Raw genomic sequence first — 23,719 nt, 5'->3', positions numbered from 1 at the left:
GAGAGGGGAACGGAGGGCAGGAGCGGTGCTGAGGGCGGGAGCGGAGCTGAGTGCGAGAGGGGAACGGAGGGCAGGAGCGGTGCTGAGGGCGGGAGCGGAGCTGAGTGCGAGAGGGGAACGGAGGGCAGGAGCGGTGCTGAGGGCGGGAGCAGAGCTGAGTGCGAGAGAGGAACGGAGGGCAGGAGTGGAGCTGAGTGCGAGAGAGGAACGGAGGGCAAGAGCGCTGCTGAGGGCGGGAGCGGAGCTGAGTGCGAGAGAGGAACGGAGGGCAGGAGCGGTGCTGAGGGCGGGAGCGGAGCTGCGGGCGGGCAGTGCACACCATCACTAAGGCACTAAGGGGGCGCCCCCTCGCGGGCGTGCTCAGCGCGGCGGGGCAAGGGGCGGGGCCACGGCACTGACTGACAGCTCATCCCCGCTTACGATTGGCGGAGGGGACGGGCACGTGCCCCTGTGGGCGGGGCCGGCGCGGTCCTTCCGCTGCCGCCGAGGCGCGGGCCCATTTCCGGCCCGCCGCGGGTGCGGATTGGGCCGGCGCCGGGGCGGGCGGGGGCGAGCGGCGGCGATGGATCTGTTCGGGGACCTGCCCGAGCCCGGCGCCGCCGCGGGTGAGGCCGCCACCCGCTCGGGCCCGCGCTGTCCTGCCCCGCCTCGGCCCGTGGCCTCACCTGACGGGCTGCGGGCCCCGCCGGGCCTGCTGCGGCTCGGCCGTGGGCAGCGTGGCTCCGCGCACAGCCAGGCCGCCGCCACAGGGAGCTTGAGGGGCAAGGGGGAGGGGGAGGGAGCGGGTTAAAAATCGCTGGAGAAATTGCCGGGTTTGGTGGGTTTTGTGGTGTTTTCTTTTTTTATTTTTTTTTTTTTTAGTTTTTTTTTCCCTCTGGGACTTGCTCCGCTGCAATTTAGTCCGTGGTTTTGCATATTCTGTATGAACTGCGGTTCTCTATGGTTTAGATCCATCTTGGAACCTTTCCCCTCACTGTGCTGCTGAGGGATGTTAATGTGAGCTTAGTGGATTGCTAGCAAAAAAAAAAAAAAAAGAAACCAAAATCTGTTCTCAAGACAAAAGTTCACCTCAGCCCCAGGCAGGTGGTTATTTTGCTTGTGTGGCAGCAAGCAAAATATTATTATTATTATTATTATTAGAGGTGGAAGTAAGGCTCTCCTGGCTTGCCACACCTGTGCTGGCTTGGGGGCAGTACTTTTAGAGCAACTCCCCCCCAGGAGTGCCTGCAGTGGTTCCTTACTCTGCCCTGGTGCCTTGCAGGGAAGGATGCCCATAAAGGGCCTCTTCTGTTTGATGATCTCCCACCATCCAGCAGTGCTGACTCAGGTATGGGTGCTCTGTTCCTGCCGTTTGCTTGGTTTTCTGTGTTTTCTGCATCAGCATCTCTTTCAGATGAAATGTGTGTAAATCCTGTTCTTTGTTGGACAGAATAAAGACAGCAGGGTTATCCGTGCTGGTATGCAGACCAGCTGCATCCTGTTTGGTTTTTTATAACCAGGGTGTTATAGGTGTTCCACATACGTTCTATAAAACATTCCATAAAAATGCTCCCTGGAACAAATGCAAAGCCTAAGTTTGCCTGACTAGTAACGGAAGTAGAAATTTGGCTCTCTTTGGTAAACTGGCACAGTTTCTTCACCTTAAGAGAAACATAGGCAAAGCATTATTCCCTGAAAGGAACAAAGGTATTTAGTTATATTTGTCTGTTTGTGCTCCAGGAAAAGAAGGCTCTTTGCTCTTCGATGGCCTCCCACCAGCCAGCAGCGGTGACCCAGGTAAGGAGCTGTGTCCCTCACCAGCCTCTGGGAAAAGCCCACCGGCCTGCCTGGTGTGGTGGACACGTGGCAGGTTAACCTGATGCTTATTTCTCCAGTCCAGATGGGCTGGCACTTGTCATGGCAATTTGTGCCCCAGCTGTTTAAATTAGGATTCTGAATCTTAAAATAAGGCCTGTTCCCAGAAGTGCATTCCTGTCTTTTGGGGATCCTTGTTCTCTGAAAGCTCCCTGCTTTGGGAGGGAAAGTGGCCTGGTGCAGCCACTGTCCTGGCTGCTTTTCTGCTGTAGGCATAGGCTGCCTCCTTGTTCCTTGATGAAAATGGCTTCAAACCCAGACTGGTGCTGTGGCAAGGCTTTCTGCAGGCAGCCATGTGCTTGTTGTCACCTGGGAGGAGCTGAGATAATTCACTATACCCACAGGAATCCCTGAATCTCCTGAGGAAAAAAGCCAGAGTTCTGACATCAGGTTTTGCTTGCTAGCTTTAATTTGTAACCTTCTTCTGAACCCTCTAAAAAATATGCACATTCAGTGTAATAAGTTTCTTTGCATTGTTGTGGGCAGAGATCATAGAGGAAAATAATAATAATAATGTAGAAATGTTCTAGTCTGTAACATTAACTTCCTGAGCAATTAACTGGGAAAAAAAATCTGGTAGCTAAGGAATAAAACCTCTGGGATTTTCAATAATGACTGTGGTCACTTAATGCTGTGTAAGTGTGTGAGCCTGCACTCCTGAGTGTGCTTTGGTATAAAAGGACTTGCTGCTGAATTTACGTAAGTAAAACAGTCCTGCAACACTTGAGCCACCTGCATTTTTGCTTTCTTTCAGCCTCCAGCGCTGCTAAGCAAGTCTCATCCGCAGGGAGCCAAGAGAAAGGGCAGAAGAGAAAGTCCTTGGAGGAGGAGGAAGAGAAGAATGGCAGGGAAGAACTTGTGGAAAAGAAAGTTTGTAAAGGTTTTCAGACAGTTTGAAAACAAATGTACTCAATTTGTACTTTTGGCGTTGGGCTGAGTAAGTCCAGAACAAAGCTGAGCTTTGGTTCTTCAGTCTGCTTGCCTTTTCAGCCTCTTGTAGGAGACAAACTGCAGCAGGGGTCTGTGGAAGCTCCTTGAGCTTCCTGCCTCTATCTGCCTCCTTCACCTGGGTTTTCTCACTGTCCCTGCTGAAGCAGCGGGCGCCTCAGCACTGGCAGGATAAGTGCTTGTGCTGCCAAGAGCGGGGTTGGGTGTGGAACCTCTGTAAAGCTGCATCCACACCACTTCCTTTTGTCACATCCACAGATCTCTCTGCTGGCTGCTAAGCATGCCAGAGAGAGGGAGAGACAGGCTTGGCACATACAGGGCCTTTGGCTTTAGTGCCTGCGTGCTGTGTGGCAGCTTTGGGAGTGAGATGTGTTCAGGGGTACAAAGGGAAGGACACGTCCTGGGAACATCAGGCCTGGATTTCCTGTCCTTAGTGCACTCTTTAAAGCTGTGCTTTACTTAATCTGCTGGTTCAGTGCCACGTGCTTCCCCTGCCCACCCTGTCCCCTGCCCCTGTTTGATAAGAGTCCTGTCTGATGCCCAGCAGTCCTGTTTGGCTACAGCTGCCTGTTAAAATGAGAGCAGGCTGCATTTAGAGCTGCTGGCCTTGGGCACACATAAACCCCATGTTACAAAATAAAGATGTCCTGTTTAGCAGCAGATGTGGGATGTTTTGTTGCAGGGCCAGAGCTGCAGTGCCAGGACAGGGCTCTGAAAGCTGAGAGCTTACTGGTTTTGATCCTGAGCTGGGGAGACAGAGGAGTTTGATTTGCATGCTTGTGTCGGCTTTGTTCCCCTTTAGGATCAGTGGGCATTCTTGGACTGAAGGGTTATGTGGCAGAGAGAAAAGGTGAGAGGGAAGACATGCAGGATGCACATGTCATCTTAAACGATATCACCGAGGAATGCCAGCCTCTGCCCTCCCAAATGTAAGTGGGCTCCAGCTGCCAGAGAAGCCATCCTGGGGCTGAGGGAGCGCCAGCTTGCTTCTGCTAAGCCCGTGAGATGATCTTTTTTGCTCAGAACAGCTGATGCTCTTGTCTGCCTGTCTTGTGGTGCATGGCTTGGGGTTGTTGTTGGGAGACCTGGGGTGGATCATCAGCTACCTGTGTTCCCCGACAATTCACAGGGCTGGTGTGTACAAAAACCTCCCTTTGAGGGGTGCTTAGTGGATTCAGTCACTGACTGAATGAGGACCCTGAGGGCCTGATGACTCTAGCTGTTGATCCCCTATTACCCAAATGTAAGTGGGTATGTAAAATTAAAAGAATGTTCTCAAGCATCACCATGATACGGGATTTAGCTTCTGAACTAGTACTGTTCAGAGATTTGTGTTCTGAGAGATCCGAGTTTTTGTCTGTAGCACAGCTGGAACAAACTTAGGCATGGTAGGTACTGTAGGATTTGCCAGACTGATGTCTGTAATTTTGGAGAGTTGCAGTGTCCTTGAGGTAAAATGTTTATCTGCTTTTATGCCAAGTGGAGGTCTGTAAACCCTTTAGCCCTTCATTTTCTTGAGGAGTGGAAGATTGCAAGAAAGTTCTCAGCTCAATGCTGGAACACATAAACCATGTAAATGCTGAATATATGAGCTCAGAGACTGCTACCTTTTGTGCCTTGGAGTGTGGGATTTTCAGTCTAGCTGACAGGGTATTATGATGGAGAGGAATGTACTGTATCCCACTCCCTGGCTAATGGCCTTTCTTATCCTTTTCTGCTACTTTTTGTTCCCTCACAGCACACGTGTCTCGTACTTTGCTGTTTTTGATGGCCACGGGGGAGTCCGAGCCTCCAAATTTGCAGCACAGAATCTGCACCAAAACCTGATCAAGAAATTTCCAAAAGGTGAGAGCAGTGGAATAAGGGCTGTAGGACAACCATCACCTTTTCTGCCTTGGCAGAGGATGAGGGAAACTGATCTGTTTGGGTGTAGTCCTTCAGTACCCATCCCTTATTCCCAGAGGGCTCGCAAGACTTGTGTGTCTCCTGGGGAAGATGGAAGCCTTTTTGGCACAAGGGTGCAAGTAGCCAACTGTGATTCGCTAAACAGGTGGGAGATGTGCTGTTGCCAGTTTTGGCAGTGCCACATCAGGTGTGAAAATACTCCTGTGGTGGAGAGGTTTATGTCATAAACTCTGCACATGCACTACTGCATAGATTTCTGGTGGGGTAAGCCCAGCGTGTGCCCCAGCTGCTGTGCAGAGTCCAAGAGGTGCACTGCCAGACTGAATGCTGGGTGAGCAAAGGGACAGACTAGGATAGATCAGATATGTTTTACTTGGAGCTTAGTTGCTGTTTTCTCTGACAGGTGAGGTAGCCAGCGTGGAGAAAACTGTGAAGAGGTGCCTTTTGGACACCTTCAAACACACAGATGAAGAGTTTCTAAAGCAGGCATCCAGCCAGTAAGTGCATGTACTTTGTGTTCATTTGTATTTCTTAGTGTGCATCTCTGAGGTCTGAGTTGTGAGCAGGGCAGAGGAAACCTTCCTTGTGTCATGCCTGTGCTTTGGCAAAACTCCACACAGCTCTGCTGTGCCAGGCTGTGACTCTGCCCGCTGAGTGGCTGCTAGAACTACCTCATGGCATGTTACTCTATGGTAAGCAGTCTGTAGGATTCCTTAGACTAAAATACGTGTTCCTCATGAAGGAAGGAAGCAGAACAGGTCCAAGGACCACCTCTGTCCTTCTCAGGGCATCTTGTTTGCCTTCTTTTTAAAGAGTTGCCATGTTGCTGAAGGGTCTTGTCCCATGCTGCCTGAGATGGGATCTCTCTGTTGATGGCACCAGCTTGTGGAAGGAGGGGATCTGTAGAGGCCACTAAGTTTTCTGTAGAGCTGTGCTTGCCAGGCTGGAACACATCCCTGAGGTAGCTTTTAATGCCCTGTGTTGAAAGACCTCCATCTTCCAATGTAAATTTAAATCTTGCTTTCTTCAACTTTTTAGAAAACAGAGGTGTTGATGAAGACTGTCCCTCTGTGGGGTAAATGCCGGCCTGCCTTGCAGCTGGCTGTGGAGTGCCAAGCACCCTGACCTTCCCTCAGTCTCTGCTGAACTGACACACCAACTGCGTGGACTAGGGAAGATGCAGATTGCATTTCAAATACAGTTACCAATCCTCTACACACATTTGGTTTGGTTTTTTTTACTGTTGTTATTTCACAGTGACACCTCTATCACAGGTGCAGAGATTGTTAATACATTTGGTTCTGTCATTCCCTGAAAACTTCCAATTTTAAATAAATTGCAAACTGGCTCAGTGTCTTAGGCCTAAGCAGAGCAACAAGTTTGACCAGGCAAAAGGAAGATGCTTTCTTGAGTCTGTCACAACAGTGTCTTTCTCAAACCAGCCTCTGGTCAGAAACATGACTTATGGCAAAGGCATGACAAAGGATTGCTAGCAATAGCTGTATTGATAGTGAAATGAATGTGTTCATTCAGCCACACCTTCAAAGAAAGGAAAAAGTGGGTGAAGTATGTCTAGAAATTAGTCTTTCAAAGCGAGTTTCAGTGAAGAATGGCACCATAGCCAGGCTTTTTTGTGGACAGGACTAGTCTGGCAGCTGTAATCTAAGAAATGCTTCTCATTTTACTTAGAGCTCTAGAGAGAAAAGCTTAACTACAGGAAGTGAAATAGGAGGAAAGTGACTGAGCGAGCGGTGGTGCTGCTGAGGTGGAAGAGGGGGCAGGGATGCTGTGAATGAAGGAAGGAAAATGTAAGCAGAAAGGAAGGCATTTCTGCTGCAGAGTTGGCTGTGCCTTCCTTTGACTGCAGAGAAGCAGCTCCCCAAGAAGAAGTGTGGGGTGCTTGTTTGCTCGTGATGCTGCAGCTTTTGGGCAGCCATCAGGGCTGAGCCTGTTATGCTCACATATGAGGTTTCCTGGGAGCTGAGTGTGAAGAAGAGTTGGTGTGGGAGCTGTGGTTGGCAGTATTTACACCAGCTGGGCACTGGCTGTGCATTCAGAAATCTGTAATCTGTGTAGTTTCTCTGTCATTGTCCAGTTTGCTGTTTATCACCAACCTGAGCTGCTAGCAGAGGCAGCTGCTGTGGGCATGTGCTACCTGATTGCTGTGTGTTGGCACAGGACACCTCTTTGAGTCCCCAGGAACACTCTGTAACTTCTTAAGTGTTGCTTTTCCCCTTTAGTAATCTCACTTTTGTTCCCTGCAGGAAGCCAGCATGGAAGGATGGCTCCACAGCTACTTGTGTCTTAGCTGTCGACAACATTCTCTACATAGCCAACCTCGGGGACAGCCGGGTAAGCACTGATGGCATCTTTATTCTGCCCTGAGCTTTGTGGGTTGGTTTGTTTGGGATGTCTGAGTTGTCATGAGCTACTCACCTGTTCCTGCAAAGCATCTTGTTCTGGGGGATACAGAGTGCTTCTTTGTTGTCTCCCACAGTATAAAGCAGTGGTGTGTGAAACCTCTCTCCTGATGCTAAACATCTCACAGTGTCAAGAAGGGAATATTTGAATATTTCAGTTGGAAAGAACCTATGACAATCATCTGGTCCAAGTGCCTTGACCAGTTCAGGGCTGCCCTGAAGTTACACCACTGCTCAAATGCCTCTTGAACACTGACAGTCTGGGGCATCAACGACCTCCAGGAAGCCTGGGGCAGTATTTGATCAGATGCTCTATAAAGAAACACTTCCTAATGTCCAGCCTGAACCTCCCCCAGCCCTGCTTTGACATCAGCATTCCCACGAGATCAGCACTTCCCTCTGCATGCCCCCTCCTCAGGAAGCTGCAGAGGGGGATAAGGTTGTCCCTCAGCCTCCTCCTCTCCAACCAGACAAGCCCAGAGCCCTCAGCCTCCTCCCAGGTCACACCTTCCAGCCCCAGCCCCAGCGTGGTTCTCCTCTTCTGGACACGCTCCAGCACCTTCCCACCATCTCCACCCCCGAGCGCTGTGGGTGAGGCTGCCCCGGTGCCGAGCACGGCCAGACCATCCCCTGCCCTGACCCGCTGGCCACGCTGTGCTGGCTGTCCCCAGGATGGCATCTGCCCTCCTGGCCGCGGCTCCTGCTGAGCTGCTGCCAAGCAGCACCCCCAGACCCCTCAGCAGGGCTGCTCTCAGCCGCCCCTCGCCCAGCTCACGCTCTGCTCAGCGCTGCTCCACCCTGGGGGCAGAATCCAGCTCTTGGACTCAGTAATTCTGTGCCACTGGCAGTGCCCAGTGGTGCAGATGTGCAGATCCCTCTGTTGGCCTCTTGTCCCTCACACAGCACTCCCAATTTGGTATCAATCAGCACACTTGGTAATGGTGCATTCAGCTCTTGCATCCAGATCACTGCTAAAGGTACTGAACAGCACCTCCTGCCTAGGAATGAGCCCTGAGAAACACCACTGGCCCAGTGTAGGACCATCCACTGCCGTTTGGGGCTCTCTCTCAAGAAACTCCTGCTGGAGCCGTTGTTTGATGATGGTGTTTTGTCAGCACAGGCGATCCTGTGTCGTTACAATGAGGAGAGTCAGAAACACACAGCCTTAAGCCTCAGTAAGGAGCATAACCCCACCCAGTATGAGGAGCGTATGCGGATACAGAAAGCTGGGGGAAACGTCAGGTGAGTGCCCGAGGGGGTCAATGAGGTAATCTAAGCCCTAGCCTGATTTTGGGCCTGAGCATTGAGGTTTTGAAGTTTCCTGAGCCCAGTATGCATCCTAATTGAGAGAGTCTGTTGCTGCCTGTGTGAAGCACAGTGGTGCCTGAGGCCTGGAAGGATTCAGTTACTGCATTTGGTTGATGGTTCCCAGAGCTTTTCAATGCCCAAGGCAGGACCCATGTGAGATACCAGCAGAGGCTTGACCTACAGAGCTGGATGGGATTGCTGCAAAAGTTACTGCTTTCTGCACACTCTGATGCTGAGCAGAGCTCATTTCCTTGCAGCATGGCTCCTCTCTCCTAGTCTTGTGGGAGGGGCCATGGTTTGAGAGAGCACCAAAAGCCCTTATTGTCAGTCAGTATTGCTCCCCTGGGGTCAGCTGATGCACTGAGGCTCTCTACTTTTGGGGGGAGCTTTCTGGAGCCAGAATGTTCTAACATCTTAATGTTCCTGTGCAAAAAGGAGTTCATGGCTGTTTGGGGAGCTGGTGCCAAACACAACAATAAGCTGAGCCTTACCTCCCTGGCTAGGTTCTCTCTCTTGGAGGCTGTTTCTTGATTTAGTGGCATCTTGACAAAGAGAGGGCTCAGTGCAGGTGAAGGATCTTCAAGCCTGTGGAGGCAGAATGCACCCAGGGTGGAGAGGGGTGGGCTCAGTTCTGTTGTGCCGTGTCTGGAGCGCTTTGTTCCCCTTATCTCTGGGGAGCACTTGGTGCTGCTTTTAGCACTGATCTCTCTTTGCACATGGCAAAGAGATGGCCCAGTGTCTGTTAGCTCCTTTCAGAACTGGTCCCTGACTGCCTGGAAGCCTCTCCCACTGCTTGCAGTTCAATATTTTGGGTCCGAGAGATAAGCCACAAGTGTGTGTCAGATCTCTTCTCTGTGACATTCCTTGCTTCTATCTCAAGGGGGCTGCTCGGACTACGAGATGAATGAACTTTGTGTATTCCCAGAGGGCACAGAGGACCCTTTTTGGGGAGAAGGTGCTTGATAGTTAGAAAGGTGAAGTGTGAGGAGCTGTTTCTCTCGGGAGCTTGGTTAATTAGAAAAGCTTAACGAAGAAGAGCCGTTTCCTAGGGGGTGTTGTAATTTAGGTATCACAGAACTGCTTGCTGCAATCAGTGGTTGCTCAAGCGATCAGGAGCTGAGCATGCCGTGTTTCTGACTCCTGGGAGCTGCCTGCAGCTGAGCCAGTCTGTAGGGGTTGGTGTCCTCAGACAGCACACAGGAGGGCTGCTGACTCAGACCTCTTGCCTCTGCCACTCTGCTTCTAGTGAAGAGCAGTTTGCTGGATATCTTGCCAAAAAATAATCTCTATTCAAACTATGCCACAGGGAGTTCAGCTCACATATGACTCTTACTGCCTCAGTGTGCTCGGCCAAGCAGGACTTGAGTAAGAGCAGGGTGACAGAAAACAGCCTTGAACTCTCCTGACTTCATTTCTTCTTCCCCCTCACTTGTTTCCAGAGCTTCACACAGACATACAGAAAGGGAAGGAGACTTTGAAGGGAAGGTTTGAGCTTGCTGGGGGAGCGGGTCATTATTTGTACAAGCAGATGGATGCACGAAGCATCCCCATCAGGCAGAGCAGTGAAATGCACACGTGGGGAGGGCTCTCAGTGTTTTCTTTCCTTGTGCAGGGATGGAAGAGTGCTGGGAGTGCTGGAGGTTTCCCGCTCCATTGGGGATGGCCAGTACAAACGCTGTGGTGTTATCTCTGTGCCAGATATCAAACGCTGCCAGCTCACACACAATGACAGGTAAAGTGTGCCCTTGCATGGGGGGGCCTGTCCCAGCTCTGCTCTGCAGAAGCTGCACAACCCTGTTTGCTCTGCTGTGAGAGCCAAGGCACTTCAGACTGATCCCCCAGAATTAGAGGATGCTCTTCCTGCTGATGTCTCTCTGCTTTTGTTCCTTGTCAGAACAGTGGGATAATGCTGCTGCTCTGCCACGATACTGTTAAAGCTCCTCTTGGAGGAACAAGCCTTGTAGCAAGAGCATACACAAGCCTTAGATGTCCTTTGTGCTCTGATTAAGTTCACAAACCAAGGTTCAAGCAGTTAGTTAAGGGTTGAGTTCTTGGGTCTCCGTTCTGTCTGAGAACTGTTTCTAGCAGCTGTAGTGCCCATTAATACTTTTGCATTCAGCTCTGATATTTGAAGATTTGAGATACTTTTCCATGATATGATTGGCAACGACAAATTGCAGTGAGCTTTCGTGTCAGTCTGGTCCTGCAGACTCTCAGAGGTGAGAGTGTAACCCAGTACTGCTGCTTTTTCTGGGATTAGGGTTCCGTATCAAGTGATCCACTAAAATATTTCTAAAGATACTCTTGAGTATCAGGCACTGAAGTGATGTTTTCAGAGGCAAGTGCAGACTGACCACTTCTGTTTGTTGGTTGTAGTTTTCCCTGTCCTCGTGAATCTGGTTAGGGCTACTGGTTAACCAGGCAGAGAGTGCACAGCAGGCTGTCTCCCCATCCTGAGGGGGATGCTGTCCTTGCCTTGGGCTTTGTTTCCCCTCAGCCTTCTGCAACCTGTGGCAATATTTTGTGTCACAGTTTTCTTCAATCACAGTTGTGTCACGTGCTTTTCTTTTGTATTTGCATATTTAAGTTACCACATACCTCAGGAGTGTAAACTGATATACATGAGGGATTCAGCTTTATTTCTCTATTTCTTTTCATTAGCTGCTTCACAGGGAAAATACGTGAATGAAAACACTCAAAGGAAAGAAGCAATTTTTAGAGAAACAATGGAGCATTTGACCAGGATCATGTATGATCTTGGCAGTGCTGTAGGACAGCAAGGATGTCCTGATCTAGGTCTTACATTAGTTGCCTGGCTCTTTGTCTTATATTTTGAATTGCCATGAATGGTTTGATCTAAGGGATTTTCAGATGAGCTTTTATGGCATCTTCCCTTTGGATCTGAGCATGGATGTTTATCAAGTAGATTGGAGGGATTTTCAAGCTGGGGAGCCAAAAATTCAGCCTTGGAACCTGTCTCCCCTTGATTTCCAGGTTCATTCTGATAGCGTGTGATGGCCTCTTTAAAGTCTTTACACCAGAAGAAGCTGTGAACTTCATCGTGTCCTGCCTGGAGGTGAGGAGAAGGCGGCGTGGCGGGCTGGGTTGGTCAGTGCAGAGGGCGTGAAACGACCTTCTGCCGGACTGTCCTCCCTTCCTCCCCGGGTTGTGTGTGTTTGTTTTGCTTCCCAATGCTTGGAAAACACAACGTGCCTACCTTTGCTGGGATCAATCAAATCCCTGTGTCCCAACAGGATAAGAATATCCAGACGAGAGAAGGGAGGCTGGAGGCAGATGCTCGGTACGAGGCCGCGTGTAACAGACTGGCCAGCAAGGCGGTGCAGCGCGGCTCTGCCGACAACGTCACGGTCATGGTGGTGCGGATAGAGCGCTGAGGGACCAGGTGTGCCGGGCGGAGGGGCAGGGGGAGCTCTGTGTGCATGCCTGTGTGCCTGGGGGAGGGTGGGACCTGCCAGAGGCTCTGCAGTGTAAATAAAGATGGTGGTTTTTTTAATAGGCTCAGCTCACTGAGTGGCAGGGTTGAGTGTCTTGGGAAACGCAGCAAATTCCTTTGGCAGGGGTGCTAGCAGGAGGCGTCTGGGGGCATGAGCTCTGCCATGGGACAGCTCCATATCCTGGAGCTTTGTGCAAAACCCTGGGAGAGTCTGGAGTGCCAGGGCTCAGTGGGAGCTCTGGGGAGGCTGTACCACACAGGCTGTGGGGTACTCACACCACCAGCTTGGGATGTGGAATGGGCTGTCCTCTTCACACTGGGTAGGAAATCTTTTGACTCTGAAGCTGAGGGACAAGAGCATGCCTTGCAGAGCAGCAGCATGCCTGCCCTGTGCTTGCAGAACATATTAGAGTTTTACCACAGTGTTGCTAAAACGGAAAAAGTGGCTGGAGTTTGCTCCTGATGTTTTTTGGAAAAAGTGTTTTCAGCAGATGGACTTTTCCAGGCAGCGGAGCTGCAGGCAGGCTCTGTGCTTGTCTGTGCTATCTGAGGAGGAGGCATCTCAGGTTTTAGGTACTAATAAGTGTCTGCTATCTCATCCTGTCTCAGTGCCTCTACCAGCTGTTGCTGCAGTCAGTGTGCTGCTTTCCAGAGAAAATTTGGCTTAAGACCAAGTGACAGAATGAAAGCTAAATAGATTGGGCTATCTAAGCCCCTAAGTTTCCAATTTCCCACCCTGTGTGTGAGCTGAGGGCCCTGCATGGTGGGTGCCTCCTTGCTCTGGTGAGGCACAGCTGTAGTCCCAGGGGAAGGGGTGAGGGCAGGGTGGTGCCTGCTGTTCCGGGCAGGGCTGGGAGGCTTCCCTGTCTCCTTTCTGTTTTCTGTATCCCTGGAACTCTGGGAGATGGTCCCAGCTCCTGGGATGTTTGCTGGAGCACACCATGGCTGTCCTGTTTGGGACAGGTGGCTTGACCATCTTACCTCTGTTTCTGCCCCAACAGTAGCCACTTACCCTTCATGGGCTTAGTCCGAGGGTGCACACCAACTCTCTGCATCTCCTGCAGAGGACTGAGGAAGGAAGTGGCCCTCTGGCACAAATTTAAGGTAGGGCTTGTCCTCTGCCAGCTTGTTCTGCTCCCAGCCATCCCTGTGCACTGCTGTAGGGCTGCACTGCAGGATGAGCTGAGGGAATGCCTTTGTTAGCAGCACACTCTCCTGTTTCTTCTCTTGAAAGGCAAGTTTGGAGAGCCCAGACACTGTAGCATGGAGTTGCTTTTGTTTGTGGCAAAAGAAACCCTGATGGCAAATTTCAGCAAGGTAACTTGCTTTCCCTTCTCAGCTCCCCCTTTTTGCAGTTCTTGCACTGTGCCGTGCTGCAAGAGCCGAGCTGTGCTCCAGCTCAAGGGCTCCTTCCAGGAGGCCACTCTCAACTCTAGTGCAGGAGCTGGTGAGAGGAATGTTAGCTTGTCCTTCTCTGACTATTTCCCTTCCCCCTCCGTCCTCTTGCAACGCTGCTTTTCTTCCTTCCAGGAAAAGTTCTGAAAGCACAGCTCCAGCTAGGATCAGAATATGTAGTGTTACGGTACAGTTAGTTACCATAAAATGTCCATTTTTCATGGCAAAGGGGAAAAGGAAGAGCTGGTCTCACCGTGCTTGGGAGTAGACAGCCAGGTAGAAAAGCAGGCTGAGCCCCAGCTTTAGTGGAAGTAAAACAAGCTATTTGTTTTAATTTCATGGTAGGACAGGGTCTGCAGGAAGTTTCCTGACAAAGCACTCTCCTTGCCTCAGTGCTCAGCAGCATCCTACGACTGAGAAGAGCTCCAGGACCACATTGGGATGGCCTGTGCATGAGTGCTCTGTGTGCAGCTCTCTCCCTTGGTGCTCACAGAGCTGCTGTGCCCTTCCAGCTCTTGAATTACCCTTCGAGTCCCTCTGACCTGATGGGCTTTTTCAGTTTTGTGTTTAAGCGCACTCTGCTCTCGGTATTCACCTGCACAGTCCTGCTTCCAGACTCTGTCTCTGCCTTCTCAGGTGTGGGTGGTAGGGAGAGAGGCAGCTGATGGGAGTGAGGCTCATCATGTGTGGGGACTGGGAGGTGCTGCCACGGCCAAGTTCCACAGCTGGGCAGGAGCTGTGCCAGGGGGCTGCTGCCCACCTGATCTGCTGGGGGTGAAGCACAGCACTGCTGTGAGAGACGAGTTCTCTTTGCTTTGGGAGAAGTCAGCAGTGAGACTGTCCCCCTCCTCCCCAGACCCTAACACCCCTATCCATAAATTGCTGCATTCACAGCTCCTTCAGCAGACTCCTCAAGGAGGTGCAGCCCGTGGAGAAGGGCAGGCAGGGCCAGGGCCAGCCCTGGGAGAAGGTGGGGCTGGTGCAGCTCAGGCTATCTTGCAGCGTCGCTGGCACACCTTAGCCAGTACTAAGTGCTACTAGGAAATCCAACGCTCAGCCTTCCTGGTGCTTGTCCTGCAGCCCTGCCTTGGTCACGTAGGCCTGTGCCATGCTCAGCTCAGGCAGCTATCACAGGCACAGCAAAGAGCGTATCTGTGCTGCCACAGCCCGGGCCCTGTGCCACGGGCAGGGAGTGCCTGCTGCGGGAAGTGACGGGACAGGAATTGCTTTAATCGAACGTGCGGCGTTACTGGGGCTTTGCTTTGATGATTACTGCGAAGGATGTTGGCTCCTTCCAGCAAACCTTCACTGCTCATACCCTGCAGGACAGCTAAAGCAGTACATAATCTGGCTTGGGCTGCTGAAAATAACTCCAGGAAGGGAAGGGAAGTGTCCACTAAGGGCAAAAATGGACGTGTGGGGCTTTAGACCAGGCACGGTGGGAGCTGAGCCCTAGGGAGAAGGAACCATCTGCTGCCACTATCAGCAGTGTTTTCCAAGATAAACTTGTAGGCCTAGCCTTTAGATAAAAGTGAATGCCTTTAAGTCCTGGTCAGGCTGCTTTATTATTATTATCATCATCATCATCTTTTGTGCATCTTCAGCCGGTTCTGCAGCACGAGCAGTATCAGAGCAGACTGCAGTTTTCTGCATGAGCAAATTCTCTTCCTTAGGCTTGGTGCTGAGCAGGGGAGACACGATGGTGGCTGCCAGAGGGAAGGCTCTGGCTGCTCCTGGCACAGCTTCAGCGTGGTGCCTCTTCACACTCCCAGCAGAACGGCACTGAAATCGGAGCCACTTTGAACTGTGAGGGGAGAGCCTGCCGTGTTGTCCACAAAAACAGAGGCATACTGCCCAGCCTGGAGGGAGAGAGGGATTAGCGGGGCCAGGACACCTCCCCTGGGCACCAGGCACGGCCTGGCAGAGCTGAGGAGACAGAGAGCTCTCCCCTGCACACAGCAACCAAGAGCTGGAGGAGCTGCCCCTACCCTTCTGGGAAAAGAACAGCACAAAGCCTTGAGGGCAGCCCAGCCCCAATCTGTGCTGCAGCACCCTGGCAGAGCTCTGCCCTGGCTGCCTGGGGGGCTTGGAGGTCACCTGAGAGGCAGACCTGATGCCCTGGGCTGGGGCCATGGAAGGCACCTTCCTGCCCAGTACTGTCGCCAGTGGAGCTGGCAGCACGCACCTGCAGGTACAGGATGCCCGTGACAGAGATGGTGAAGAGGTCACCGCTGCTCTCCAGCCGGGCTACGGTCTCCAAATTGCTGCAGAAGAGGGAGGGTGGTGGTGGGGGGGAGCAGGCCCCTCCTTTCCTGCTGGACTCCTTCCCCCCTCCCTGGCCAGGGTCCCCGGCCTCGCCCTGCCGTACCTGTTGTGCTGGCAGCGGGACTGCACGCAGATCAGCACCCGCAGGCGGCTCCCTCGGCATCCCTGCCCCTTTCTGCGCGGCTCCCTGCGCACTGCGACAGGCGGGGGGTGAGAGGCGTCCCCCGCTGCCCGGCAGGGCGCTGGGGCTGGCTGAGCGCTCACCGATGTGCAGCGTGGCGGTGAAGGCGTAGTAGCCTGCGATGGGCGCCGTGTACTGCCCGCTGGTCAGGTTCAGCCCTGGGCCGCGGTGGAACGTCCCCTCCCTGTCAGGCTGGGATAGGGAATGGCTGGAGTGAGAGGAGTCCCCGTGCCGGGGCAGGTGTTCCTGCAGCCAGGGAGAAGCGGCGGGCTGGGAACTTACGATGTAGAACAAGCCCAGCTCCTGCCACATCTTCTGCTCCACGGGAATGTCTTCACGCGTTTGGCAATGGAAGGCTGCTTCCACACGACGCTGGGCCCCGGCCTGGGGCTTGGCTTTGCTGCTTTCCTCCTCCTTACACCCTTCCCCAGGTGTCCTGCGCATCTTTGCCATGCCTGACCCCAAACCCCACCGGAGTTTGACGTTAGGAAGGGGGAACCTTCGCTTTTCCCGGCTCTGCTGCCCAGCCCTGCTTCGCCTTTCGTGCCGTCCCCACGGTTCCCACCCTGGCTCCCCCAGCCCGGTACCTCTGAGCAGGAGCTGCAGCTCTCTCAGCAGCTCCTCCGGCACGGCGGGGGAGGCCGGGGCAGCCCCTGGCCCGCAGCCCTGCGCGGCACCCGGGCTCGTTTTTCCCGGGGCGCCGGCGCCCGCCGGGGCCGTGTGAGCCCCGCTCCCTCCGCGGCCCCGATCGCCGCTCCCCCTCCCGGGGCTCCCGGCCAGCAGCATCCATGCCTGCCGGGGATCCACGCCGGCCGCCCCGGGCCCCCCGGCTGCTGCCGGCCGCTCCCGGGCCGCCCGCGGGGCGTCGGTGCCGGCGCCGGCGGCGTAGAGGAGCAGCAGGCACAGCTCCCGCAGCCGCATCCCGCCGCCGCTACCGGCAGGGCGGCCCCGGCCCCGCCTCGGGCCCGCCTCGGCGCTGGGCTCTGCCCTCGGGCCCGGGGACCTCCCCCGGTAAAACCTGGCGTGGGCCCTGGGGAGCGGCGGGCACGCCCGGAGCGGGAGATGCGCGCCCCGGCCCCGGGGCTCCTCAGAGCGCCGCGGTTTTAACGCCTCCAAAACCTCCGACAAGAGGAGGTGGAACAGCTGAAGCCTCCAGCCGTGCTGGCTGCGGGCCCAGCCGTCGGGGAAGCGTCGCCTTGTGCTGGCCCGTCCCTGTGCCACCGGTACCTCAGAGACCGGGGCTGGGGCGGGAGTCACTCGCCATGGGGCTCACCTCGGCCCGGGATCGCTTCCCTGCGTGCATGCTGCCTATCCCAGCTGAGAAACAAGGACTATCTATGCACAGCCTGCTGCCCCCAAGTAGCAATGTCAAGCTTTGAGGGGAGGAACCACTCCTTGGGAGGACGTGAAATACCCTAAAATCTTTAGGGTTTTGGAGAGGGGGGGAAATGCAGTTCTAAGAAAAACCACAAAGCCACAAATGAAAAGAAGCGAGGATTAACCAAAGCGTGTTTATAAGGAAAAGCCTTTTCCCTGCAGTGGTAGGGGAGAACATGCTCCTGATGCCCCAGCCAGCCTGGCACAGGGGTTTCCACCTCCCACTCACCAACCCAAACAGGCAGCAGAAAAAGGGGAGCATTGATGTATTGGGTGGCAGGCATCACTGTGGCTCTCCTACCACCCATGGTCACCCTGGAAAGGTTCTGTCCACTTGGAGGTGTCCATGAAGATGGAGGAGGAGCTGTGGAAGAGCCAAAGGCAGGGCAGGGAGCCCTCACACGTCCAGAGGTCCTTGGTGCAGTCATACACCTCCATTTCTACCCGGTAGTCCCCGTCCATGCCCTTCCAGTGGCCGCCGGTGACAAAGAGCCGGTCACCCAGTGCCACCATCCCACCGTTCTCGTGAAGGGTGTGTAGGAGCTGCACCTGTGTGAGGGACAGGGTGAGACGTGCAGGGAGTCCTTGGTGACCTTCTGCTCCCACCACAGAGGACAGTGACCCACCAGACGTGTCCTCCTAGCCCATCTTTTCTTTCTGTGGGGTTTGGGGTCTCTGGTGCCTCGTGTGCGTGTGATGGGGAGCAGGGGAGGAAGGAATGGGGCATCCTCAGCTCTGCAGGTGTTAATAGAGCCAAGGGATGAGTGGGTAGGAGGGAGAGGGTTGTGCTGGATCTGAGGGGAAGCAGTTGGGAACATCATCCCCATATCCCTGGGAAACTGATCATGCCTGATCCCACATCCCACCTTCTGCCAGATGTTGGCCTCTGGGTTGTACACGTGAACCTTCTTGGTGTTATCCCCGATGAGGTAGATGAGCCCGCGCAGAGTGGCGCAGCGTGGGGCTGAGAGGTACTTGGGGATGAAGGGAGATGTGATCACACTCCACAGATCTGCAAGGAGCAGGCGTTAGCAGTGCATCCCACCCTTGGCTCTCGATGCAGCTGCCAGTCGCTGAAAAAAGCTTTGCTATTTCAGGGGGAATTTGAAAGGGAGGAGGCAGAGCAGCCAGGCAGACTGGCACCCGCAGTCCCCATCCCCATCGAGGGTCTTGCATAAAAGATACTGGGGGGTGGGGAGATGGTTTGTAGTGGTGCTGTGGGCTGAGAAAGGTTCTGCTTGAGGAGGTGGCATGGCCACAGGGCGTTAGTTTCTTCCTAAGGCGGGCAGCCTTCCCCACCCCAGCGCCTCAGAGATTCCACTCCACAGAAGCTCCGGTCTGGGCTGTGTCACACATCTGTGACTCAGGTCTGTGCTGCTAACAGCTCCTAACACTCCTGGGGCTGTGGTCCCTGTGCCACAGCCGTCAGCACACTGTGTCAGCACCTGCTCACATCCCACAGGCCCATGCCTGGCAGTCTGGGGGTGTCACCTGCCTGGGGGTCCCCCTCAGTCCCTCTCCCAGGGACAAGGCTGCTGGGGTGTGGCAGCAGGCTCAGCTCTCACCTTGGACAGGGTTGTAGCACTGCAGAGTGAGAGCGTTGTACTTGACGGCGCAGGAGCCCACCAGGTAGAGCTTGCCCAAGCAGCTGGCGGCCGCAAAATTGCTCACGTACTTGAGGGCTGGGCTGATGGCACACCAGCTCTCGTTGTACGGGTCGTAGCGCTCCACCTCCACCACATCCACTGTCGTCCCTGCAGGGTGACAGGACACTGCAGCCGCCCTGCTGCTCTGGGCACCCACGGACCCCTCCCTTGCAGCACCCCCAGGGTCTTTGCAGCCTCACCCCCGATGACGTAGATCTCGCCGTTGAGGACAGCGCTGGTGTGGTTTGTCCGGGCTCTCAGCATGGAAGCGATGGATTTCCACGCACCATCCCTGGGGCAGAAGCACCAGGCCTGCGTCGTTGACCACGTGTCATTCTGGGACCCCCGGGAGCCACCTAGAGAGGGACAGGTCGGCTGGGCCACCCCCTCCATGTGCAGCTGTCCCTGGGTATTCCTTGCCAGGAGCCAGATTTGCCCAAGCAGAGAGTAAGGAGAGGATTTTGCTCAGAGACGAGCCTCTGGCCCCACACCAGTGCCTCATGCTCACATCATTGTCCCCTGTCCTCCATCCCTGCTCCTTGAAGCCCCCCCCTGCACCAGCAGCCCGGCACTGACCTGTGACGTACACATCGTTGTTCAGAGCCACCAGGGAAAAGCCCCATTTGTTGTAATCAGGGAAGTCGGGCAGAGCCATCCATCGCCCTGAAACCCAGCACAGCCAAGCAATGACCCCAGCAGCCAGCGATGGCGCTTGTTAAGCCACCCCTGCTTGAAGCCCATCCCAACCCAGCCAGTGTCTCTCTAAACTGACACTGGTTTGGCAAGAGGTGGCTTCGGGATAGACAGATGGAAGGAGGTGGAAGGAAGTGGGGGGCACTTACTGCTTTTGGGGTTGTAGAAGGCGAAGTTCCTGGTGGGAGCCGGCATTTCCAGCCCCCTCTCCTCATCCTCACCATCCTCCAGCACACGGCCACCAACCACCACCAGCACCTCCTCTAGCTTCTGTGGTGGAGCTGGGGGGTTCTTCAGGGCACCAGTGCCACTCTGCCCCTGGTGAAGAGGCCAGGGTGGGGCCATCAGGCTCCTCCTTCCTGGCCCAGGGAGTGGCATTTAGGGGAAGGGGGTACCCACCACGCTGCGGGATCGGGCGACGAGGGCCTTGCTGGCATCTGAGTCACGGACAAGAGGCTCAGTGGCAAGGAGGTTCTGCAGGTACTGGTCAGGCAGCGCGACAAGGCGGGTCAGCTCCAGCAGCTCCGGCAGGAACTGCGCCCGGGATCCCGGCTCGTGCCGTACCCAGCGCAGTACGGCCTCAACCAGGCTCCGCTCCTCCTGCACCTGCAGCTGGTCATTGGAGAGGTAGAGAGCCAGCCTCTCCTTGGAGAGCTGGAGGAACTCCTCCTGAAGAGAGACGGCTTCAAAGTTCTCCTGCAAGAAAGACCAGGCCTTGGAGGAGACCTCAGGGCAGCCGTGGCTCTCACCAAACTCACAGATACCTAGGCAGTTGGTGGCGTCCATCTGCTGCCGGAGGTAGCGGCTGCAGACCTTCTGGATAGCAGGGAAGTGGAGCTGGCTGGAGGTCCGCATCAGCCCCTCCACGTTGCCCTGGTTGATGGTGACCTTTCCCGTATAGGCGAAATCCAGCAGCATCTCCAGCGCGCTGGGGTCTACTTCCTTCAGCTCCACCCGTGCTGCGATGCTCTCAGCAAAGTCACCGGAGAACATGGCATAGAAGTAGTGGCTGCAGAGGGCCAGGATGCCTCGGTGGCAGGGAAACTCCCGCCCGCCCGCCACCAGCGTCACGTCGGCCAGCTTGGGGTTGGTGCGGAACTGCTGCAGCCCCTCCAGCACGCCCTGGGCGTGCGAAGGGAGGCAGAAGTCAAAGTCGTCCATGTTCCTCACCATGGTGCCGGGGATGGCCGTGGGGCCTGGCAGGCGGGCAGTGCCCGGGCAGCGGGAGGCGAGGGTGCCCCTGCTATAGGAAAAGGCGACGGTGTCTCCCTCTCCCTCTCCCCCTCCGGCCTTCCCAGCGCCCGACCCACGGGCAGCAGCGGCTGCACAAGCGCTTCCCGCAGCTCCCCTCCCACGGCGGCCGTGTTTTCTCCTCACCGCGCCGCAGCTGCCCTGATTTGATTTTCGGGTTGATTTGAGCCCTCTCGGCGCTGTCGCTCCCTCTCTCAGCAGTGCTCGGCAGCCCGGCCGGCCCGCGGGAGGGGAGGGGAGGGGAGGGACCGCGGTGCCGGCGCTGGGCAGGGACACGCCGCATGACACGGGATCAGCCGGGACGAGGGGCACTCGCTATTTTTAGGCGGCACCTGGACGCTGCTCCCTGCTCTTAAAGGCACCGCACGGGCAGAGCTCTCGCCGCCGCCCACCCCGGTCGTTGCCCCGTCCCGCGGCGCCGTCGCCTTTAGGAAAGCCTCCCCCTCGCGAAGGGGTCGGCTGGGCACCGAGCCCGGAGGGACAAGCTCCAGAGCGCCCGCCCTCCACCCCTTCGGCAGCGCGGGGTCCCCGCCGCGCCCCTCCTCGCTCCTCGGGCTCGCACCGCCGGTGCCGCTATAAATATAGGTCGTTATCTCACTCGGCGGCAGCCGGGGCTTGGAACACCCGCCCTGGGAGAGGGGGAGCTGGGGTGCCGAGGCGGCCCGCCCAGCTTAGCGGCTTTCTTCACCGCCGCGGAAAGCCTCGCTCAGCTGGGACAGAACCGAGAAGGTTTTTATTGCAGCCCGCGGCCTCCGAAGCCCTTCGGCATCACTCCTCCAGGCTGAAGATCTCGGCCTCCTTCTCCTTCCAAAAGGCGAAGCTGCGATCGATGTAGCGGCAGATCTCGTCCCCCTCCTCCCCGGCCCGCCCCGGCAGCTGGGCCGGGCCGTGCGAGGTCCCGAAGTACCGTGCCTTGATGTCGTCGAAGCCGTCGCTCCAGCCGCGCCGCCCGGCCGCGATCTCGTCGATGACGGCGCGGTGGAAAGCCCGCACCGCCCGCCAGCCGTGCCGGCCCAGCTGCTCGAACACCTCGAAACAGAGCAGGTGGCGACCCCGGCGCTCCTCGGGGGGCAGGTCCTGCTCCAAGATGCGGAAATAGCCCAGCATGAATAGCTCCAGCGACAGGCTCTCGTACTCGGCCGGGCCGCCCCCCGCCGCCGACACGAACTGCTCCGGGGAGAGCAGCGTGCGGGCGGGGGGCGGCGGCGGGGGCCGGCGGGAGGCGGCGTCCCGCCAGCCGCTCAGGAGCCTCTGGATGGCCGCTCTCTGCCGCGCCAAGCGAGCCGCAGCCCGGGCCCCGCTGCCCGCCGTCTCCCGAGGGCCCCCGGCGGTGAGCGGCAGGGGCGCGTAAGCGGAGCGTCTCCAGTGGCTCAGGAAGAGCATCACGATCCGTTCCTTCCTCAGGCTGCCCCACTCCGGCCCCGGCCCCTTCCCCTGCCGCGGGGAGCCGCCGCCGCCGTCGGAAAACGCCTCCTCGCAGCTGATGCCCGAGTCGCTGGCGGCCTCCGCCTCGCCGCCGCCGGCCGGTGCGCTCCCCGCGGCGCCCCAGGCGGGCTCGAAGGCGCCGCGCAGGCTGCGGACGCAAACTCCGCACTGCCGGATCTCCCGCTGCGCCAGGCTCCCCCCCGGCTCCCGGGGATGCCCGCCGGCGGCGGGGAGAGCGGAGGTGGCGGCGGGGAGAGCGGAGGTGGCGGCGGGCGCGGCGGCGGCAGCGCGGGGTCCCCACGCCCCCTCGGCGTTGCCCAGCAGCGCGGCCAGGCTATTGACGGCGCCGGCCAGGCGGCCGCACCAGAGGGGCAGGGGCTGCCCCGGAGCGGGCGGGGGGCTGCGGACGGAGATGCTGAGCAGCGGGGCGGGCAGGAGGGCGCGGAGCTCCCGCACCAGGCGCCGCAGCTCGCCCTGGTACACCTCGCCGCGCCGCCGCAGCCGCAGGCTCTCCACCGCCCTCTCCAGCTGATGCAGGTCTGCCTCGGTCAGCAGCTCCCCGAACGGGCCCAGCACGGCTTGGTGGGAGGCCGAGAAGCTCCAGGAGCCTGCGTCCTGCGGAGAGAGGCGGTCAGCGACTCCCGACAGCCCGCGCCCCCTCCACTCCCCGTGCCCCTCGAACCTGCCCTCCCGCCGGGTCCTCGTCCGCCAGCCGGGCCCGCAGCCGCCGCACCATCACTTGCCGCTTCCACTCGGGGATGAGCCGGCCCCGGTCATCGTGCGTGGGCACCAGGGACTCCGCGTCTACCTCCGCGGGGTCCGGCCCGGGGGGCCCCGCCGGTCCAGGCGCCCCGCCCTGTGCGGATGGAGTCGTGGGGGGCTCGAAGGGGTACGGCCGCCGAGGGGACGAGCCGGGGGCCGCGGGCCGAGCCAGCGACCTACCGAGTGGGCGAGGAAGGGCGCCGGGATCCTGGCCCGCTGCGAGGGCTTGCGGAGCTTCAGCTCCGCCGGCACCGACCTGCCGGGCTCCATCCCCTGCCGGGCCGGGCGGCTGCTGGGGGCAGAGGCGCGGGCCTCCTCCTGGGGGAGGGCAGCAAGGGAGATGGGCCCCAACACCTCCAGGGCCCCCCCAGCTGAGGGGTGACCCGACACATCAGCCCGGACCCTGGGGAGAACTTTCCTCGGGGGGACAGCCACGATGGATCTGATGCCTTCAGAGGACAGGATGAGCTGAGGAATCCCTGCTGCCCGCTGTCCCCCTGCAGCCAAGGACCTGGCCCAGGGCCCCCCATGGCCGCCAGCCCTTCTCCGGGCATCCCATGCCCCCGGCCCGTCCTCCCGCTCCCTGGGGTGGCAGGCTGGCTGGCGTTCCTCGGGGATGGGGGTGCCCACCGCCCCAGCCCCAGTGGGGTCTTACCTGCGGCAGGGAGCTGAGCTGGCTGCTGAAGTCGGGTCAGGTCCTGTCGTGCCCTGCTCGGGGAACACCCAAAGGTGGTGGCGGCTGCACCCCCAAAGTCCCTGTGTGGGAAACAAGGAGCAATAGGGGCAGGAAGCAGTTGGTGTGGTCGGGCAGCCCTGGAGCGGACAGGGGGCAGGG

The 23,719-nt window shown here is 57.0% G+C and overlaps 4 protein-coding genes across 7 annotated transcripts; 1 reads left to right on the top strand and 3 right to left on the bottom strand.

The window, feature by feature from the left end:
- The first annotated feature begins 515 nt into the window (after positions 1–515).
- ILKAP (ILK associated serine/threonine phosphatase) lies at positions 516–11,951 on the top strand. Its single transcript, XM_040074690.2, has 12 exons — positions 516–605; positions 1,262–1,327; positions 1,720–1,776; positions 2,609–2,734; positions 3,605–3,731; positions 4,541–4,647; positions 5,111–5,204; positions 6,972–7,059; positions 8,248–8,369; positions 10,048–10,167; positions 11,430–11,511; positions 11,690–11,951. Exons 1-12 carry the CDS (start codon positions 563–565, stop codon positions 11,828–11,830), a joined length of 1,173 nt encoding a protein of 390 aa, XP_039930624.1. The 5' UTR covers positions 516–562; the 3' UTR covers positions 11,831–11,951.
- Positions 11,952–14,805: 2,854 nt separating this feature from the next.
- Positions 14,806–16,651, bottom strand: LOC120757181 (erythroferrone-like). The gene is made up of 6 exons (XM_040074339.1): positions 16,318–16,651; positions 16,013–16,185; positions 15,814–15,922; positions 15,653–15,743; positions 15,470–15,548; positions 14,806–15,066 (listed from the first exon to the last, which is right to left on the bottom strand). The coding sequence occupies exons 1-6, from the start codon at positions 16,649–16,651 to the stop codon at positions 14,806–14,808; spliced, it is 1,047 nt and encodes a 348-aa protein (XP_039930273.1).
- Positions 16,652–17,214: 563 nt separating this feature from the next.
- On the bottom strand, positions 17,215–21,045 carry KLHL30 (kelch like family member 30). 4 transcript variants are annotated; one of them, XM_040074743.2, is made up of 9 exons: positions 20,824–21,040; positions 20,617–20,689; positions 19,846–20,455; positions 19,596–19,764; positions 19,330–19,416; positions 18,954–19,109; positions 18,673–18,861; positions 17,974–18,119; positions 17,215–17,656 (listed from the first exon to the last, which is right to left on the bottom strand). In XM_040074743.2, the coding sequence occupies exons 1-9, from the start codon at positions 20,978–20,980 to the stop codon at positions 17,405–17,407; spliced, it is 1,839 nt and encodes a 612-aa protein (XP_039930677.1). In that variant the 5' UTR covers positions 20,981–21,040; the 3' UTR covers positions 17,215–17,404. The 4 variants fall into 4 exon arrangements, with proteins under 4 accessions (XP_039930677.1, XP_039930678.1, XP_039930679.1 ...); XM_040074744.2 differs by having other exon boundaries at positions 20,617–20,686; XM_040074746.2 differs by having other exon boundaries at positions 17,518–17,656; positions 17,974–18,081; positions 20,824–21,045.
- Positions 21,046–21,238: 193 nt separating this feature from the next.
- Positions 21,239–23,414, bottom strand: LOC120757180 (espin-like protein). Its single transcript, XM_040074338.2, has 4 exons — positions 23,396–23,414; positions 23,065–23,255; positions 22,769–22,978; positions 21,239–22,737 (listed from the first exon to the last, which is right to left on the bottom strand). Exons 1-4 carry the CDS (start codon positions 23,412–23,414, stop codon positions 21,466–21,468), a joined length of 1,692 nt encoding a protein of 563 aa, XP_039930272.1. The 3' UTR covers positions 21,239–21,465.
- Between the last annotated feature and the right edge of the window lie 305 nt (positions 23,415–23,719).

Source organism: Hirundo rustica, chromosome 10 (genome assembly GCF_015227805.2).
Source record: "Hirundo rustica isolate bHirRus1 chromosome 10, bHirRus1.pri.v3, whole genome shotgun sequence".
Taxonomy (NCBI): domain Eukaryota; kingdom Metazoa; phylum Chordata; class Aves; order Passeriformes; family Hirundinidae; genus Hirundo; species Hirundo rustica.
Note: the sequence above shows the minus strand (reverse complement) of the source record. Positions and strands in the feature narration are given on the sequence as shown.

Coding starts and splice junctions, on each gene's coding strand:
- LOC120757181 (XM_040074339.1), bottom strand. CDS start 16,651: ATGCGGCTGCGGGAGCTGTGCCTGCTGCTCCTCTACGCCGCCGGCGCC. Junction 16,186..16,317: donor GCTGCAGCTCCTGCTCAGAG/GTACCGGGCTGG, acceptor GTTTGGGGTCAG/GCATGGCAAAGATGCGCAGG. Junction 15,549..15,652: donor TCCCGCTGCCAGCACAACAG/GTACGGCAGGGC, acceptor CCTCTTCTGCAG/CAATTTGGAGACCGTAGCCC.
- ILKAP (XM_040074690.2), top strand. CDS start 563: ATGGATCTGTTCGGGGACCTGCCCGAGCCCGGCGCCGCCGCGG. Junction 8,370..10,047: donor AAAGCTGGGGGAAACGTCAG/GTGAGTGCCCGA, acceptor TTCCTTGTGCAG/GGATGGAAGAGTGCTGGGAG. Junction 10,168..11,429: donor CAGCTCACACACAATGACAG/GTAAAGTGTGCC, acceptor CTTGATTTCCAG/GTTCATTCTGATAGCGTGTG.
- KLHL30 (XM_040074743.2), bottom strand. CDS start 20,980: ATGCGGCGTGTCCCTGCCCAGCGCCGGCACCGCGGTCCCTCCCCTCCC. Junction 19,765..19,845: donor TCGCCCGATCCCGCAGCGTG/GTGGGTACCCCC, acceptor CCTCTTCACCAG/GGGCAGAGTGGCACTGGTGC. Junction 17,657..17,973: donor AGGCCAACATCTGGCAGAAG/GTGGGATGTGGG, acceptor TCCCTCACACAG/GTGCAGCTCCTACACACCCT.
- LOC120757180 (XM_040074338.2), bottom strand. Junction 22,979..23,064: donor CGCCCTTCCTCGCCCACTCG/GTAGGTCGCTGG, acceptor CCATCCGCACAG/GGCGGGGCGCCTGGACCGGC. Junction 22,738..22,768: donor GAGTGGAGGGGGCGCGGGCT/GTCGGGAGTCGC, acceptor CTCTCTCCGCAG/GACGCAGGCTCCTGGAGCTT.